Source organism: Embiotoca jacksoni, unplaced genomic scaffold (assembly GCF_022577435.1).
Source record: "Embiotoca jacksoni isolate LCO1_2020_lvr unplaced genomic scaffold, fEmbJac1.0.p SCAF_8, whole genome shotgun sequence".
NCBI lineage: Eukaryota > Metazoa > Chordata > Actinopteri > Embiotocidae > Embiotoca > Embiotoca jacksoni.
Genome location: NW_027185436.1, coordinates 8,490,070 through 8,504,927, shown reverse-complemented (window position 1 = coordinate 8,504,927; position 14,858 = coordinate 8,490,070). Strand labels below are relative to the sequence as shown.

The 14,858-nt window shown below is 40.6% G+C and overlaps 3 protein-coding genes across 7 annotated transcripts in view; 2 read left to right on the top strand and 1 right to left on the bottom strand.

The window, feature by feature from the left end:
* The window catches only part of oxct1a (3-oxoacid CoA transferase 1a), a 44,042-nt gene extending 41,734 nt beyond the window's left edge, over positions 1-2,308 (bottom strand). The window contains exons 1-3 of one of the 3 annotated variants that reach the window (XM_069139157.1): positions 2,025-2,308; positions 1,005-1,113; positions 404-494 (exon numbers count right to left, since the gene is read on the bottom strand). In XM_069139157.1, coding sequence (XP_068995258.1) covers positions 404-494; positions 1,005-1,113; positions 2,025-2,249 — 425 coding nt within the window. In that variant the 5' untranslated portion in view covers positions 2,250-2,308. Of the gene's footprint in view, positions 1-403; positions 495-1,004; positions 1,114-2,024 lie in introns of those variants that run through there. The other 2 variants (XM_069139155.1, XM_069139158.1) reach the window with 2 other exon arrangements.
* Positions 2,309-2,554: 246 nt separating this feature from the next.
* Positions 2,555-6,844, top strand: rimoc1 (rab7a interacting mon1-ccz1 complex subunit 1). The gene is made up of 6 exons (XM_069139162.1): positions 2,555-2,716; positions 3,516-3,625; positions 4,712-4,858; positions 5,253-5,384; positions 5,554-5,668; positions 5,761-6,844. Exons 1-6 carry the CDS (start codon positions 2,623-2,625, stop codon positions 5,994-5,996), a joined length of 834 nt encoding a protein of 277 aa, XP_068995263.1. The 5' UTR covers positions 2,555-2,622; the 3' UTR covers positions 5,997-6,844.
* A 74-nt stretch (positions 6,845-6,918) lies between these two features.
* Positions 6,919-10,177, top strand: fbxo4 (F-box protein 4). Of its 3 annotated transcripts, none has more exons than XM_069139160.1 (7): positions 6,919-7,265; positions 7,441-7,715; positions 7,797-8,017; positions 8,372-8,447; positions 8,563-8,735; positions 8,838-9,043; positions 9,133-10,177. In XM_069139160.1, the coding sequence occupies exons 1-7, from the start codon at positions 7,107-7,109 to the stop codon at positions 9,223-9,225; spliced, it is 1,203 nt and encodes a 400-aa protein (XP_068995261.1). In that variant the 5' UTR covers positions 6,919-7,106; the 3' UTR covers positions 9,226-10,177. The 3 variants fall into 3 exon arrangements, with proteins under 3 accessions (XP_068995261.1, XP_068995260.1, XP_068995262.1); XM_069139159.1 differs by having other exon boundaries at positions 6,923-7,265; positions 8,835-9,043; XM_069139161.1 differs by having other exon boundaries at positions 7,176-7,265; positions 7,509-7,715; positions 8,835-9,043; positions 9,133-10,176.
* Positions 10,178-14,858: the final 4,681 nt, after the last annotated feature.

Genomic DNA, 14,858 nt, shown 5'->3' with positions numbered 1-14,858 from the left:
ACCGTCTCTATTTATCTCATTGGTGTTCCTTTAAAAACAAAACGATTTTCTACCAAGGACTATGTGGATTCAGACTTTTCTCCCACAAGAGCTGTGTAGTCTGAGATACTGCATATCAAGGTATGCCATAAAAAGACAGAATACATAACAAAAGGCATTGAGGTCATAAGATGATTGCCATGTGTCAAGTGAGAAATCCCAAGTATTTCCAGAGTTTGTCCCACTCAGAGCAAAGAGACACAAAAACCACGAGATCACCAGTCAACTGAGGGAGTGGTTGTCACTGCAACACACATTTCCTTTTTTTTCCTGATAGTTAACAAAAAATAACACTGAATGACCAAAAGTATTTCCATATGCATGTATAAAACATGCACGCCTCTGTCCATCCACACACACATACCCTGCATTGTTACTGACTGCTGTGAGAGCCTTCACACCAGTCTTCAGCAAACTGTTGATTAGATTCTCTGGTATACCACATAATCCAAAGCCTGGGTTGGAACACAAAAAAAAGCAAAGTCATGCATAATAAACCACAAAAACAATGGAAGCAATAAAGTGATCTCTGCATGAAAGGTGACCCTTGCAAATTTAATGGTGGAACTTTGACCTTGTAGATTAGGGACAAGGCAGATTTGTGCACGAAATAAAAACAAAATAAAAAAGGATGATCTCTTCAACTGTGGCAAATTACACAGGAAAACATAAATCCACTAACCTTCAATTAAGCCCAAGGTATTTCTAGTCAACATTTAAAATATTACACTAGCTGTTTTCTGTATGCGTGTGTTTTTCCCACAGAGGTGTGACACAATGGAAAATGTTTGATAGTGTCACTCTCGAGGCGACTATAAATAAGAGCTGGGGAATTTGCGCGCGCTCAAGTATGTGGATGGGCATCAAGCAGCTTAGCAAACACAGCCCAAGCTCACTTTGCTGTAGTCATTGCACCACCCTACAATCTTTGGTGCATGTTTGTCAAAGCGCTGCATGTATATTACCTCCCACCAGAATGGTAGCTCCATTCGGGATATCTTTTACTGCCTCTGTAGGATCAGAGTAGAACTGTGAACTTCTCTGGCCGGACGTGGAAAAGTAGCAGCCACAGGTCTGTAGAAAGCAGAACAGAACATGAAACATGTAAACATGTCCAAAAGCATACAATACTTACTAAATGGACAGTTGCCTCCGAGCAGCTAGTATGTTTGTACAGTTTAAATAGTTGATCCGGTTTATTCTGTGGAGGAAGGGGAAGATAAACAAAACGGCTGAAAAGAATCCTATAACAAAAGGAGAAGAGATTTAGGGAAGCCCGCGGCCAAGAGTCCCAAAACCAACAGCTCGCTGAGCACTCTAATTTAAAACCAATTTAAAACTACCAGATCTTCTTTTTTTTATTATTATTATTATTATTATTATACTGCAAGACAATGTTCTGTTTTGCTGTAGTTCATATCCCAGACAGACACTAGGTTACAAAGAACAGCAATCACGAGGGACTGTTCAAATCTTAGATAACACACTTGATGTATGCAATAATTCTGCATGACATTTATTCATGATGGGAATACTGAGTTTAAATCTACATCTATGATGGCCCAAGGTAGATTCTGCAATCTTTTTTTTAGAGCACACGCACCATGACAGAGGAGGTTATTAGCCAAGCCGCATGTCAAATAGTGCGTTTTGAATCACTGCTCCGCTGAATTATGAGCTAAAAATAATCTGGAAAAATTGGCAACGGTTTGTAATGTGTTTGAATCGAGGATCCGCGGCGGGTTACGTGGCCAGCAGGTTGAGGTCAGTCCGCTATATCATCAACAACGCGTGAAGACGGATCATTTACCTCGTTTTATTCTATTCAGAAACGTTTAACAAGAGAGAGAGAGAAAGAGGGAAAAAAAAAAAAATATATATATATATCCATGACATTATGACATTTGAATCTTTCCCTATGTATTGACAGCAACCTCATTTCAACCTTCCTATACCGCGTTAACGTCGCATCTTAAAATACAGACCTTGCTCAATCGTTGGCTCGCGAAGTTCAATTTGGCACGGCGGTGACCTGGGAGGGTCTTGAAGAGTCCTCTCTCCGCTCTGCAGAAAGCTTTGATGGCCGCCATGTTTCCGGAGGCGCAGACGGGAAAGATGAGCCCCGCGTGAAAGCTCGCGGGCCGGTGCACCGTCGGATGAGGCAGGCAGGCTGAAACTGTGTCAAACCGCGGCGAGCGCAACGATGACATCCGCTGGCGCCTCAATGGGATGGACCAGCGCACGAGGGCGACCGAAGAGGCTCGGCTCGCTTCATTTAAATTTAACCCTCTCACCGCCACGTCACTACTTTATAAAAAAAATTTTTTAAATTAAATTAAAAAAAAAATACCCGGCGTTACATCAAAGGTGATGTAACGTCAATATCATTTTTAAAATGGTGGCAGTAAGTAATTAACGGAGATTACGCACGTTTATGATTTACTCAATTAGCCCGTGCGCGCGCACACACACACACACACACACACACACACACACACACACACACACAAACATGACGAAACAGAAGTGTCACGCTATGAGCACGTGAGTAATCCCTGGCTCACGTGACGAACACTTTTAGTCATGGCCGACGACTACAGGCGACAAGGGTTCGAGTTGGAGAGAAGGATATTCGAGTTAGACATCAAGTGTTCAAGTCTCAGAGCTGAAAAGCAAGGTACCGACGAGACGTTTCGTGTTTTATGCGCGTCTCGCGGCCGTCGTTGGCACCCCGCGTACGCGGCTGACATTATTTCTTAGTTTATTAGCCCGATTTAGCCGGCGAGCTAATTCAACGTTACCCCCGCCGTACGTAATCTCGCAACCATAACAACAGCTGCCGTCGGAATCGTTTCCTTTTTTTGAATAACAACACCTGGTCGTCACAGGTAACCGGCAGACGGCGTCGTGTTTGCTCCGCAGCGTTTACTCGCCGAGTGACGATTGTTGTTGTTGTTGTTGTTGTTTTTTAATGAATGGGGTTTTTCAAGATAACGGCTAACGTACGTTTGCTAACGTTAGCTTGAAAAAAAAAAAAAAAAAAAAAAATCGGTGTTGTTGACAAACCTTGAACTGGGCTGTGAAACGTGACACACGGATCAAAACTAACGACCTAACCATGTTGCCGTAATTATATATTGAATTGTAAACGTTTACCTTTTTTTTATTATTTTTTTTTTTTTTTTTTTTTAATTATTTGACTTTGAAGCTTAAAATCAAACTCTTGAAAATATTAGTGCAAATGTCTCGTCACGACTTGTCTGCTGGGTGATCGCGTAGTTTACTTTGCTTTTGATATTAAATCATTTAAATAAAAAAAAAAAAAACCCTGTCGGGTCGTTGAGTATAAACATCGTGTGAAGCTGAGAGGCGTCAATCGTCAACAACAGCGCCGTGAAACGTGTGACGTTGAATACCCGCTGTTGTTGAGTGTAAATAAGTAATTGGTCGTGTGTTGACATTTCATTCTCTCGCAGATGACGACTATTTACAGAATGCGTCTGCCATACTAGACAAGTTGAAAAGCTTTTACAGACAAGGAGGGGAGAGCAGCAACCTTTCCAAGCTGCTTCAGGATTACACGCAGGTACTTCATTACAGGCATGATCATATTTATTAGTGATTAATGTGTGATCCGTTTTCGACGTAATTATTAAGTTTATGAAGCCCCCAAAAGTCTTGCAAAGTTTTCAACAATTCTACTTAAATCTGAACAAAATTGGCTCTTTTTTTTTTCTTCTTCTTTTTTTTTGCCCCTATAAATGTCAAACCTGCAGAGGCCCCCTTAAATTTCTTTGAGTTCAAAATCCTAACCTTTATGGAAGTATCGTGGATTTAGGAGTGACAACGTATGTCCCAGCTGTGAAACTAGATACTTGACTCGGTACCGATCCTTATGAGGTGGTCAGATCGAGGAAAAGTAATACCAGAGATGTCCTGGAGGAAGTGGTAAGTTCTAGTGTATGTTCACCAAATTGGTTAAGGCGACCTTGGGAAGCTTTCCATTCTGGTTATTATGCCTCCACCGCTCCCCGGCCCGTAACCTGGATGCGCCAATCCCTTGAATGCATCTCGGAGATGATGATGATGATGATGATGAGAGGTTCCTGGGGAAACTTGGAGCAAAGATCTGTGGATGTATCCTATGGAGAACTTTTTTTTTTTTTTAACCTAACAGCTACACCCTTTGAACTTAAATTTAAAAAAAAATGTATTGGTCAGCTGATCTGATGGGGCAATTCTCACATCTCTTCCTGGCATCTCTCGACAAAAAAAAGGAAAGCAGCACAGGTGATGGGCGGTGGTCTAAACCTTGACTGAAAGGGTTCGGTACGGTTGTTAGTTTCAAGTTACCTGTAATCAAGCAACAGGGTGCTACTGAATACCAATAGCCTTTTGAGAAGTTAATTAGATGCTTGTACAGACACCTCAACCTAAAGTTGCTGTTGTTGTTGTTGTTGTTTTTTAAAGAAGTTTAATAAATTGTTTAGAGTAAGCTAAAACTGTAGCTACCAATTTCCGGCAGTTACATCATCAGTTTAATCCCTGATTTGGTCTTAACCTAGAAATGAAGAGCTCACTAAAGTCATTCAGTGAGTGGCGGGAGTTCATTGTTTCTGACCACTTTAAACAGATTATGCGTGTGGCTCTGCATTTGTTTGTCATCGTTTAGGTGATTCTAGACATCACCTTTTATGAAGAGAATAAGCTGGTGGACCAGGAGTTTCCCGAGGACTGTTCACCTTTCAAAATCCAGCAGCTGCTGCAAGACCTGACCGAGCCGGAAGTTTTGGCGGCAAGGCTAGCACCGGCACAAGAGGTATGCACGTGTGCCGATGTCTCGCTCTACTGTACCCTGCTGATGAAGTCCCTGACATCAAATCGGGATGAGAGACAACATCACATCGTTTGTCATTTGGTAGCTAGTTCAATATAACTATGATTAAACATAGTTGACTGTATGAGGGGAAAAACGTGATGGAATAAAACAAGATAAATGCTATCGGCACCATTCAAATTGTTTCATACCCTGTCTGTCTAGTGTTTTTCCGTCTTGGTTGATTATGTAGTATTCCCAGTAAGAGGTCTATTCCATTTTAATTTTTTTCATTGGTTTATGGTTTCGCAACACACACTTGAACAGGTACTGTATACTTCCATGAGATGGAGGCGCCATGTCATTGTGTGACAGTACTAATCGTTTTATGTCGTAGGTGCAATCCGTGTTGGGCCTAGAGCTGTTAGAATGCCTCTACTGGAGACGTGGAGCTCTGCTGTACATGTACTGCCACACCCTTCATCAACGAAAACAGTGGATCAAGAAAAACAAGGACACATTCCTTAAGGTACCACAATGTGCAAAAGATCTAAGCACATTTATTACACATTTATATATGAACAGGTTGGCCTGACTAATTCTGCCAAAAAATATTACTCTTGTTTTTGAAATATATGAAGTATAGTTTGCAGTGTTTCTTGTTGGCATATACTGAATCTAATGCGCCCCCCCCCCAGTGTATTCAGGAAGGCGTGCGCTACCTGATGCGGATGCTGCAGGTGAGAAACTCTGTGAAGCTCAACGATGGGGTGGTGCTCCATGACACCGCTACTGCAAGTATCCTGTCTGAAGGTAAACACGTTGTAGGTCACGTTTGAACAACTAAAACCTATTGTGCTGCTTCTATTTCATCATACTGACCACCTGCTTATGTTTTTGGGTAGGCATCTTCTCAGACACTCACCTGTTGACGATGATGTACATCGGGGAAATGTGTTTCTGGGCAGTGAAGTACGAGGACTGCAGCGCTGACACGATGGACCGCAAAGAAGATCGCCTCCAGTTTCGGGACATTGGCACACAGATCCTCAACAAATACGTGCTTGCCTGTGAGGGGCCCCTGCAGGGCCAGGGCTGGAACACAGAGAATGCCAAGGAGATCCTTAGTATTTTACAGTGAACCCAACTGCTCCTCTGTTGAAGTTGCCCTCAGGCACAGATCTAAGTTCAGTATTGAAATGTGTCAATCCCAAATAAAAATGCAACCCATCAGATGGGGTGTACTGTTGTCGGAAGGTTGAGGGGAGGCACAGGAAGAAGGTTTATGTGAAGAAAATAATTTTTGGATCAGTGTCTACAGGCAAACTAATCCTATGCCAAACAACCCAGGCCAAAGCAGGTGAATGAGAGATTAGAAAGTATAAAACAGGAGGTGTAAAGGGGGGCTGCACAGGAGGCTGCTGAATAATTATTTGCCCTATCCTGCTGAAAAAGCAGTTATCATCGTGATTCCAGACTGTTGACTGGGGCACTTGTTTTGCTCTAAGAATGTGTTATAATAACATTAATATTACTATAAAGAGGACATTAATAAAACAAAATTGACCTTTTTTTTTTCATTTTTAAGATTGTTACAAGTTTAAAGATAATCCAGCTGGAAATGAGACATTGCACAGTAACGTTTTATTTATTGTTTTGTTGCCATTTTGTTGTGCTTTTAATATATTATAATAGCATATACATTATATATGTATGTGTGTATAAAACATACACACACAAAAGGCAAAGAAAGGTGTTAAAAAAATTGTTTGGCAATGATGTAGTCACGACCAATTTGAAGTATGTTCAGGTTTGTTCATACCAGCTTTGTAATGCGCCACTTTTTTTTCTCCATCTATTTGCAAGTTTCATTTTTCAGCCACTTGGATAACATTGATAGTGTAACTATTACTATAGAATCTGTGTTGTTTGGACAAAAATCATTTTCTGTTTTTTATGTCCTCGCTGACAATAAACACGTGCTTTGTTTTTAAAAAAAAAAACAACAACAAAAAAAACAACCTCGATTGCATCACAACTCCCTCTGATATCAAAGTTGAGCTTCGCAATGCTGTGGAATTACATTACCCACAATGCTCTTCTCCTGCCACTAATAAGGAAGTGCATGAGACGGGTAGAGACGTCAAATTCGTTAGTATCGCTTCCTTGGTTCACCGTGCTGGGTTTTTTTTTTACTAGGTGTTTAGATCTTTAGATATTATTACATATATATATATATATATATAAAGTCATGGCAGAAAAGATCCAGCAGCTCGAGTCGGTGGTGATCCGGAGCCTCAGGCAGTTCAGAGACCGATATTTTCCAGATAAAGTTGTCAAAGATGACCTGACGTCTGTTGTGGATCCTGGAAAAGAAGAACGACAATTGGGACTTTTGGACAGTTTACCGGTAAGGCATTGACGACTTATTCATCGGAGTGTTTGATTACTTATTCTGTTACTGGTCACCACATCACCAGACATGATCAAAAACATTAAAAAAAAAAAATATATATATATATACACATTATGTGTTCGGGTTTTTTCATAGAAACAAAATAATGAACATCTCCTTCCTCGCGAAGGTGGATGTTCAGTTCCTGATCATGACCTTTCTGTCCCCTGTGGATATCTGCTGCTTGGGGGCCACCAGCCAGTACTGGAGGGCCATGGTTAGAGATCCACTACTGTGGAGATACTTCCTGCTGCGGGACATGCCACACTGGCCCTCCATTGATCATTTGACTATGCCCCATCTGGAGCTGCTGGACGAGCCCCTCATCAGAGAGGACGTGAGCCTGGAGGACAGAGAGGAAGGAGAAGAGATAGGGATGAAGCTGAAATTCGACTACATGTCAGAGTGGGTGCTGTTGTCCTTCATCAAGGTCAACTGGTAACAATTGTCGACAGAGGTTTTTGAGCACTGATTTTGTTTCAACAGATACTTGAAAGGCTGCCCATCCTGCAGACAGCAATGGCTTCCTTCCCGGCCAGCATATGAGGTTGTGACCTCCTTTTTTCAGGCTCTCGTGCCCTCATCAGAGCCGCGGTTTGCCATGTTTGGCCCTGGCATGGAGCAGCTGGATGTCTCTTTAGTCACAAGGCTCATGTATGCCCCAGATGTGCTTCCCGTGTCAGAAACTCCACACAGGCAGATAAATGGTGAGATAACAAAGGCATTTGTTGTTCACAACGTCTGATCAGCTTCTCCTGGTCTTTTCCTCATCAGCTACAACAGAGTGATTAAACACTAATACCTCTAAATCAGCTGCTTCTTCATCAGAAGCTGATGAAAACACAATTATGATTACATTTATGCATCTTAGTCAGTCATAGATTAAGACAAGAGAATGGAAAAAAAGCAATTATCTTACTTGAAATACATGATTTTAGTTTTATTTAATTTATAGACCACTAGGCGTCAGTGTTGGCCCACTATCGCACACTTTGCTTACAGCCGAGATGCCCAAAAAAGGAACCAAAACTAATGTCAACCTTTTCTTTTTTTTATTCCAGGCATTGGCTCAGGGATCAGTTACATGTTCAACAACCAGCATAAATTTAATATCCTGACACTGTATTCAACCAATAAGTAAGCACGTTGCATTTGAAGTTACCGTATGAGTTGCCATTGTTTGTGATCCTTTTCTGAATATTGTTGTGAATACAGCTACAGTCATTAAACTTTGTTTGATTTGTGTATGCAGGACAGAGAGGGAAAGAGCCAGAGTGCAGCAGCAGAGTGTCGGTAATAAACTCTTTACTTTTGAAGGAACCGATGACTCAGGTCACCCAGTGTACAGCCCTGCTCCTCAGGTCCAGCAAGTGTGCCAGGTGGTGGATGGTTTTATCTTTGTAGCCAACGCAGAACCTGGAAGAGGTGAGACTAGCCGATCATATGGTACTACCGTGTCACATCATGCATACTGGTTTTCAATCCACCAGTACAGAACATGTGCATGAAAAGTTGTGTCACCAGTAGGTGACGGGACGTCCGAGGTGGCCCAGATTCGATCTGTGCTAAACTGTGCTCGGGGTTCCGCGTCCAGGCCTCTGCTGGTGCTTTCCTGTGTCTCCAGAGAACAACCAGAAGTAAACAGTGCAGACAGAGTCAGCGCTAGGTGTCGAAGTCCCTGTGTTGACGTGGCAAAGAGACTCGGCCTACCTCAGCTGTCTAATCCCTGGATGGTAACTGCTTGTTATTCGAGCAGCTTTTTACATCGATTAAAGTGTCTGCCTGTAGAGATATTCAGCCAGTCTCTCTCTTTTATTATCAGGTGCAGGATACAGTGGCAGAATCCCTGTCAGGCCTTCTGGATGGCATTTCCTGGTTGCTGAGATGTTCTGGAGTCAAACCCTATGGTAGCTAGTTCCCTTACTCCTGCTGCTGCCAGATGAATTAAACCCACAGACCTCATTAGTACGTCATCCCATACACACTACGGCCTTTCCTGTGTACCCTGTGTACTGTATCTCTCAGCACTGGAGCCCTGCCCATGGAAATGAATGAAGGGATAACAACTATTATTAATGTAGGAGAGCCAACAAAGACCCTGTTATTATTTACTAAAAGGTTCCAAATGACGGAAATATAAAGTAGGATAGTAGGTCATACAAACGCCTGGGAGCCTTACAGTAACGCCACTACTTTTTTATGGCTAGAGGAAAACAGTCGTCTCAAAACATATGCTTCTTTAGTTATAATGCCTATGCCTATGAGCTTCGAACTAGTCAGGTGGGACAAACGGTTTAGAACAGGATAGAGACCGTGCATTTTTGAGATATTTTTATGACATTTTCTGTGTCTATGAGAATCATAATTTCATTACACAAAAGATGACTTAAAGGTATTTTTTGTTTGACTTGTGACCCCAATATTTCACAGTTAAGATTGTGTGCCAGCAAAACTCCCTGGAAAAAGTCTGCATATGTAACTTTCAGACAAAACACAGTGCCTTCTGATCAATGCACACATACACTGCACACTTTTAGAGCTAAGCTATTATACAAGCAATTTCATTTATATACCTTTTTTTTTTATATAATATTTTTGCAATGAAGAAATGTGGCCTAATGGTGAATTAATATTTAATATTTAATAATTGTATTGATTTTTGTTGTTGTTGTTGTTGCATCTTTGCACAAATACTTCTTTCTACAAACGGGTTCAGAGTTGCCAATTTTTCATGTGGTTAATGTGTCACCCTTTCAAATGTCTATTAAATAATCACTAAACTGCTTTAAAATAATTCTTCTCTCTGTCTAATGCAGATGTCTTTTATAAAAGTCATGTGAGTAGTGGAAAGTTGTTGTTTTTCTTTTCTATTTAGTTATTTCATCCCAATCCTTTAGATCAGCCCTGGCATGTAAAGTTGAGTCCTCATCTGTAATATCAGCAAACATGAGCGAATATCCCATTTTAGCCACCAGGGAGCGCTACTAGTACTTGTGTGATTCAGTGCTTCAGTGATTCCTCTCTTTTAAATTTTAAGCATCTTGAACGTTGCTTGCTAAACATATTAGATATACAAATTCTTGGAAACTAACAGTAAATTATATTTTCAATGATAAACACATAACAAAATACAACCAAATCTTAATTGCATATTGTAATACTGTACAAAGACGCAACCTGATTTATCAGAAATAATGTGCAAACTAGCTTTGAAATAACCCGAGCAGGTGTATGGATTTCTACATCATAAAGTCTATTACAAATCTTTGTTTCACAGACCATTTCACAATATAATCCTTCACTGAATGACATCAGCACATACAGTATAGATCTTGTAAAGACTACAAAATATAATCTGCAGTGACAAAATCGAGGTTTATATTCACATGGCTTGATTTCCACCTTCTGATTCATTTTTCATGAAGATAATAACAACTCTGTTCGTGTCTACTTTTCTAAAGCTGAGTTCCAGCCCAATTGCAGCACTTAAATCATCACATCTCTCCATTTAAGTGTTTAAGATGTGTTGGTCCTCTGAATATTACTACTTGTTTCCTATTTGATGTCCCTGGCGGCGGTGTTGAAGTGCAGAAAACGTAATGGCAACAATAGGATCATTTGTACAGCATGGATGGCATGGTAAGGTAATGACGCTCTTTGGTTCCCTTGGTAACCACCAATCATTGCTAAAATTATGTGCCCTTCCACCTGCCCTCCCATCAAAAGGTTCCTTAGTCTCAACAGTCATTTTCATACACATACAGTTTTAAAATAAAACCATGATTGGTACAATTTGGATGCATTAAGCTGAGCTGAATACTGATGAAGCGGAGATTGATTTTTTTTTTTTTTCTTGGTGATTTTTACTTTTAAGAGAAATGATGGAGGAGTCAGCCACTATGTGAGTGTGTGTGCATATGTGTGTGATTTGTGTGTTCCTGGGAGTGACAGACAGACAGACCCTGACTTCTTATCTCTACCTACCTCTCTGTTCTCTGTAAACAGGATGTATTTTTCTCTGCGGCCCTCACTCCACAGTTCTTTACCTACAATGCGAGTTTGTGTGCCTGTGTGCACTACATGTGTGCTCATGCATACACAGGCTGTCCAACCACAAAGGTGTGGGCCCCATCAGAGAAAAAGTACCACTTAAACGACGGGAACATGTTTTTAGGGCAGGTATGCTGGGAAGAACCTGCCATAGTCCTTTGTTATTGCTCTGTGATCCTGATGTAGCCAGCGGAGGTAGAGAACTACCACTGACTGCCACTGTCGGTGCGTATGAATATATACCTTTGAGGTTAGAGTTTGAATGAATGAAGAAGTGAATGCACTGCAGTCTGGTCATATGACTGCAGGCTAAAGAAAAGAATCCGTTATTGAAGTTGCTGTGAGTTTGCAGCCCGGATGTTCTACATCCACTGCTGAAACTCCCTCGGATAAGATATTTTCAAGGTTTGTTTATTTAGACTGCAGACTGTGAGCCATTAGCACACATCCCTACATAATGGTGGTCGGGGTTTTTTGATGGGGAAGGTTCTCGGGTCATGTTGTGGAAGAATGAATGAGCACTATAATTCCAGCTGATTCTTGTCTTCCACAATCACATGAGCCCTGAGAGATATGATGTCATCTAGAAGAAACCTCTATTTACTGAGCTGAGTTTAGAGAAGCAAGAAGTCTGCAACATTATGAGGACAGTCAACAGTGTTTATAAAAAGTGGAGGGGGGTGGGGGGTGGGGGGGGGTCAGAAATGTGAAACTGGAGTCAAAATGTTCAAGCTGTCACTTGAACTTGCTGTGCCTGCACATAAAAGACTTAATTGAAGCTCAGTTTATAGTGTTCTTTAAACGCCGGTCAGAAGAAAACAAAATGATGTTTCCTACAGAGTCTGTTTACTTATGTAACATGACGAATGTCTTGGCAGGTGTATTTCCTATATATTCCTGGAGGTTTTGCCTGCTGAAGGAAATGTACATTTTTTTCAGGATTTCATTTTATGCCAACATTGGTTTTGTTTGACTTGGTTTACATACAGGTTTACAGAAATTGCAGAATAATTCATAACCCGAATTTTGCAAATGCCTATTTACTAGGTTGTGAAATTGCAAAATAAGTGGCTCCTTCTACATCGATTTAAACAGGAGTGAACTCAAGATCAGCTTTTTGTTCAGTATATAATATTGAAAACAGTATCTCCTTGCACATACAAGAATAGGTTGGGTGTACATACTACGTTGTAGAAGCAACACTTTTTCAATAGAAACCCATAATTCTGCAACAATTATTACTCTTGCCTTACTCATATTATTGTTTGTTTTTTTTAAAAGAGAAAGAATTTCACGTCAGTTAATATGTTCAAATGAAACTGTAGTGATCAAGCAGCATCAATGCTTTGTTGGTGCACAAGTATTACAGAAATAGAATAGATAAAACAACGTGTATTACCAGCTGGCAGTTGTACACCTCCGCTACCCACTCAAGTTGTAGTTTACATGCATATCTGTCCAAACCCATATAGATATTGAAACCACAGTGATCTTGACCTTTGACCTCCAAAATCTAATCAGTTTATCTTTGAGTCCAAGTGTGCTAAATTTGAGGAGATTCCCCGAAAGCATTCCTGAGATATCATATTCACGATAGAAAGTGGATGAGAACTTACAGTGCCCTTGACCTTTAACCTTTTGACCATCAAAATCTTATCAGGTCATCAGGACTGGAGTCTATGGGAACATTTGTGCCAAAGTTCAAGAAAGACATCATGTTCATATAAATGTGTCAAACTGGGTTCATCCTTGGAAGCAAGTGAATTAACGTTTTTGCCAAGTTTGAAGAAATTCCCTTGAGGCGTTATTGAGAAATTCACGTTCAGGACAACCTAAAACAACCAGCTATGGGCTCTGCTGGCACGGAGGCATAAACGCATACAGATTCAAAGTTTAAAACAAAGTAACGTCATTTAGTCTGATGAATTTGGATTTAAACTCACAGCGTTAAATTGTCTTTCTCCAACTCATGTTCTGCTGTCCCTCTTCTCCACCCTCTCCTTCTCTTATTAGAGTTAAGTCCCTGATTTGTATTCCATGATAACAGCCAAGATTAAGGTAGGTATTGAAAAAAAAACACCATTTGCATGATGCATTCACTGATTAGGCTAAGCGTCCCTCTTAATTGTGTTGTTTTGCACATGGTGGAGCTCTCATGCTGATACTCTGTGGACTTTACTCATCCCATGCAATCTTACCAATTCACTTCAATTTCCTCCCCACTTCACTGCATCTGTCCCTCTTACCTCCTGCTGTCATTTATATGGCAGGTTAGGGACTAGGTGATATTGGATCAGGGTTCTGAAAGATGAATAGTGAATTATTTGTGAATCACTTTTGAGTCTATCAGCAGCTCGTATTAAAGAAGATATGCAGGATAAGCAGGAGCACAGTGATCCATCCTTATTTGCTGCTTTTTTTTTTTTTTTGTCTTATGTGTGTGCGTGTGCGTGTTTAAGTGTTACCCCTGTAGCCATCTCCTCTCTTTCATCCTAATCCGATAGGCAGCCAGGACCTGACATAGTTGGAAATGGCCACACTTCGACATGAAGCTGCACTAAATGCATTAAAGGTGAATCGAAGGGAATGACACAAAGGCCATTCTTTCATTACGTGGAAAATAAAAACAGACAGCCAAACACAAATAACACGGCCTTTGAAAGACATATTATTACGGAAAACCAATTATGGGAAGATGGATGTGATTTATGTTGCCTGAAGCAAACTCAATTAGCACAGGAACTGAAAATACAACAACCTTGTGAAACAACTGTCAAAAACAGTATATAAAAAAAATGCAATACATTTTGAAGAAAATAAAAGAAGTTCTCTGAAGGGAACAAAACAAAACAACAGAAGCTCGATACACTGCAGTTTTGTCCACATAAATGGCACATATTGTTACACAGGGCGACATGTTCCTTTAATACATTGTATTTTGTTCTTCTACTGATCCAGTATAAACTGCCATCCTGCTGTAAATATCGCTGGCACGCCAAATCCACCACTGAAAATAGTCCCCAACAAGTACACTGTTTACTTCAGTTTTACAATAGTTTCCTAGAAACTACAGTACCCAGGAAGTTTAAGGAAGTGATTTAACCTTTGTGTAAAGTTAAGTTTGACCCATGTTTAAAGATTCCATCCTTCAATTGAGTCCACACTGAGAGCAACAGACGGGGGAACTTGGAAGGCATCTGGAGACAAACTAGTGCATTGTTGGTTCTGGGATTATTTGTTGACTCCAACACAGAAATATAGAATATCACCAGCCTTTCCTTTACAACTGATTGTTTGTGATTAGAGCGGAATGACAAAGCAAAGTTACAAACAAAAACACTTACTCTGGGTCGCTTAAAATGAAATCATAACAGGTGTCAAAAAAGATTCTGAATTGGGCGCAGATTATAAAAAGATGACATTATTAAAAAGGAACATCATATCGATGGCTGCCGTAATGACTGACACCAGATTCTTCACGTAACATAGGCCGCTAGA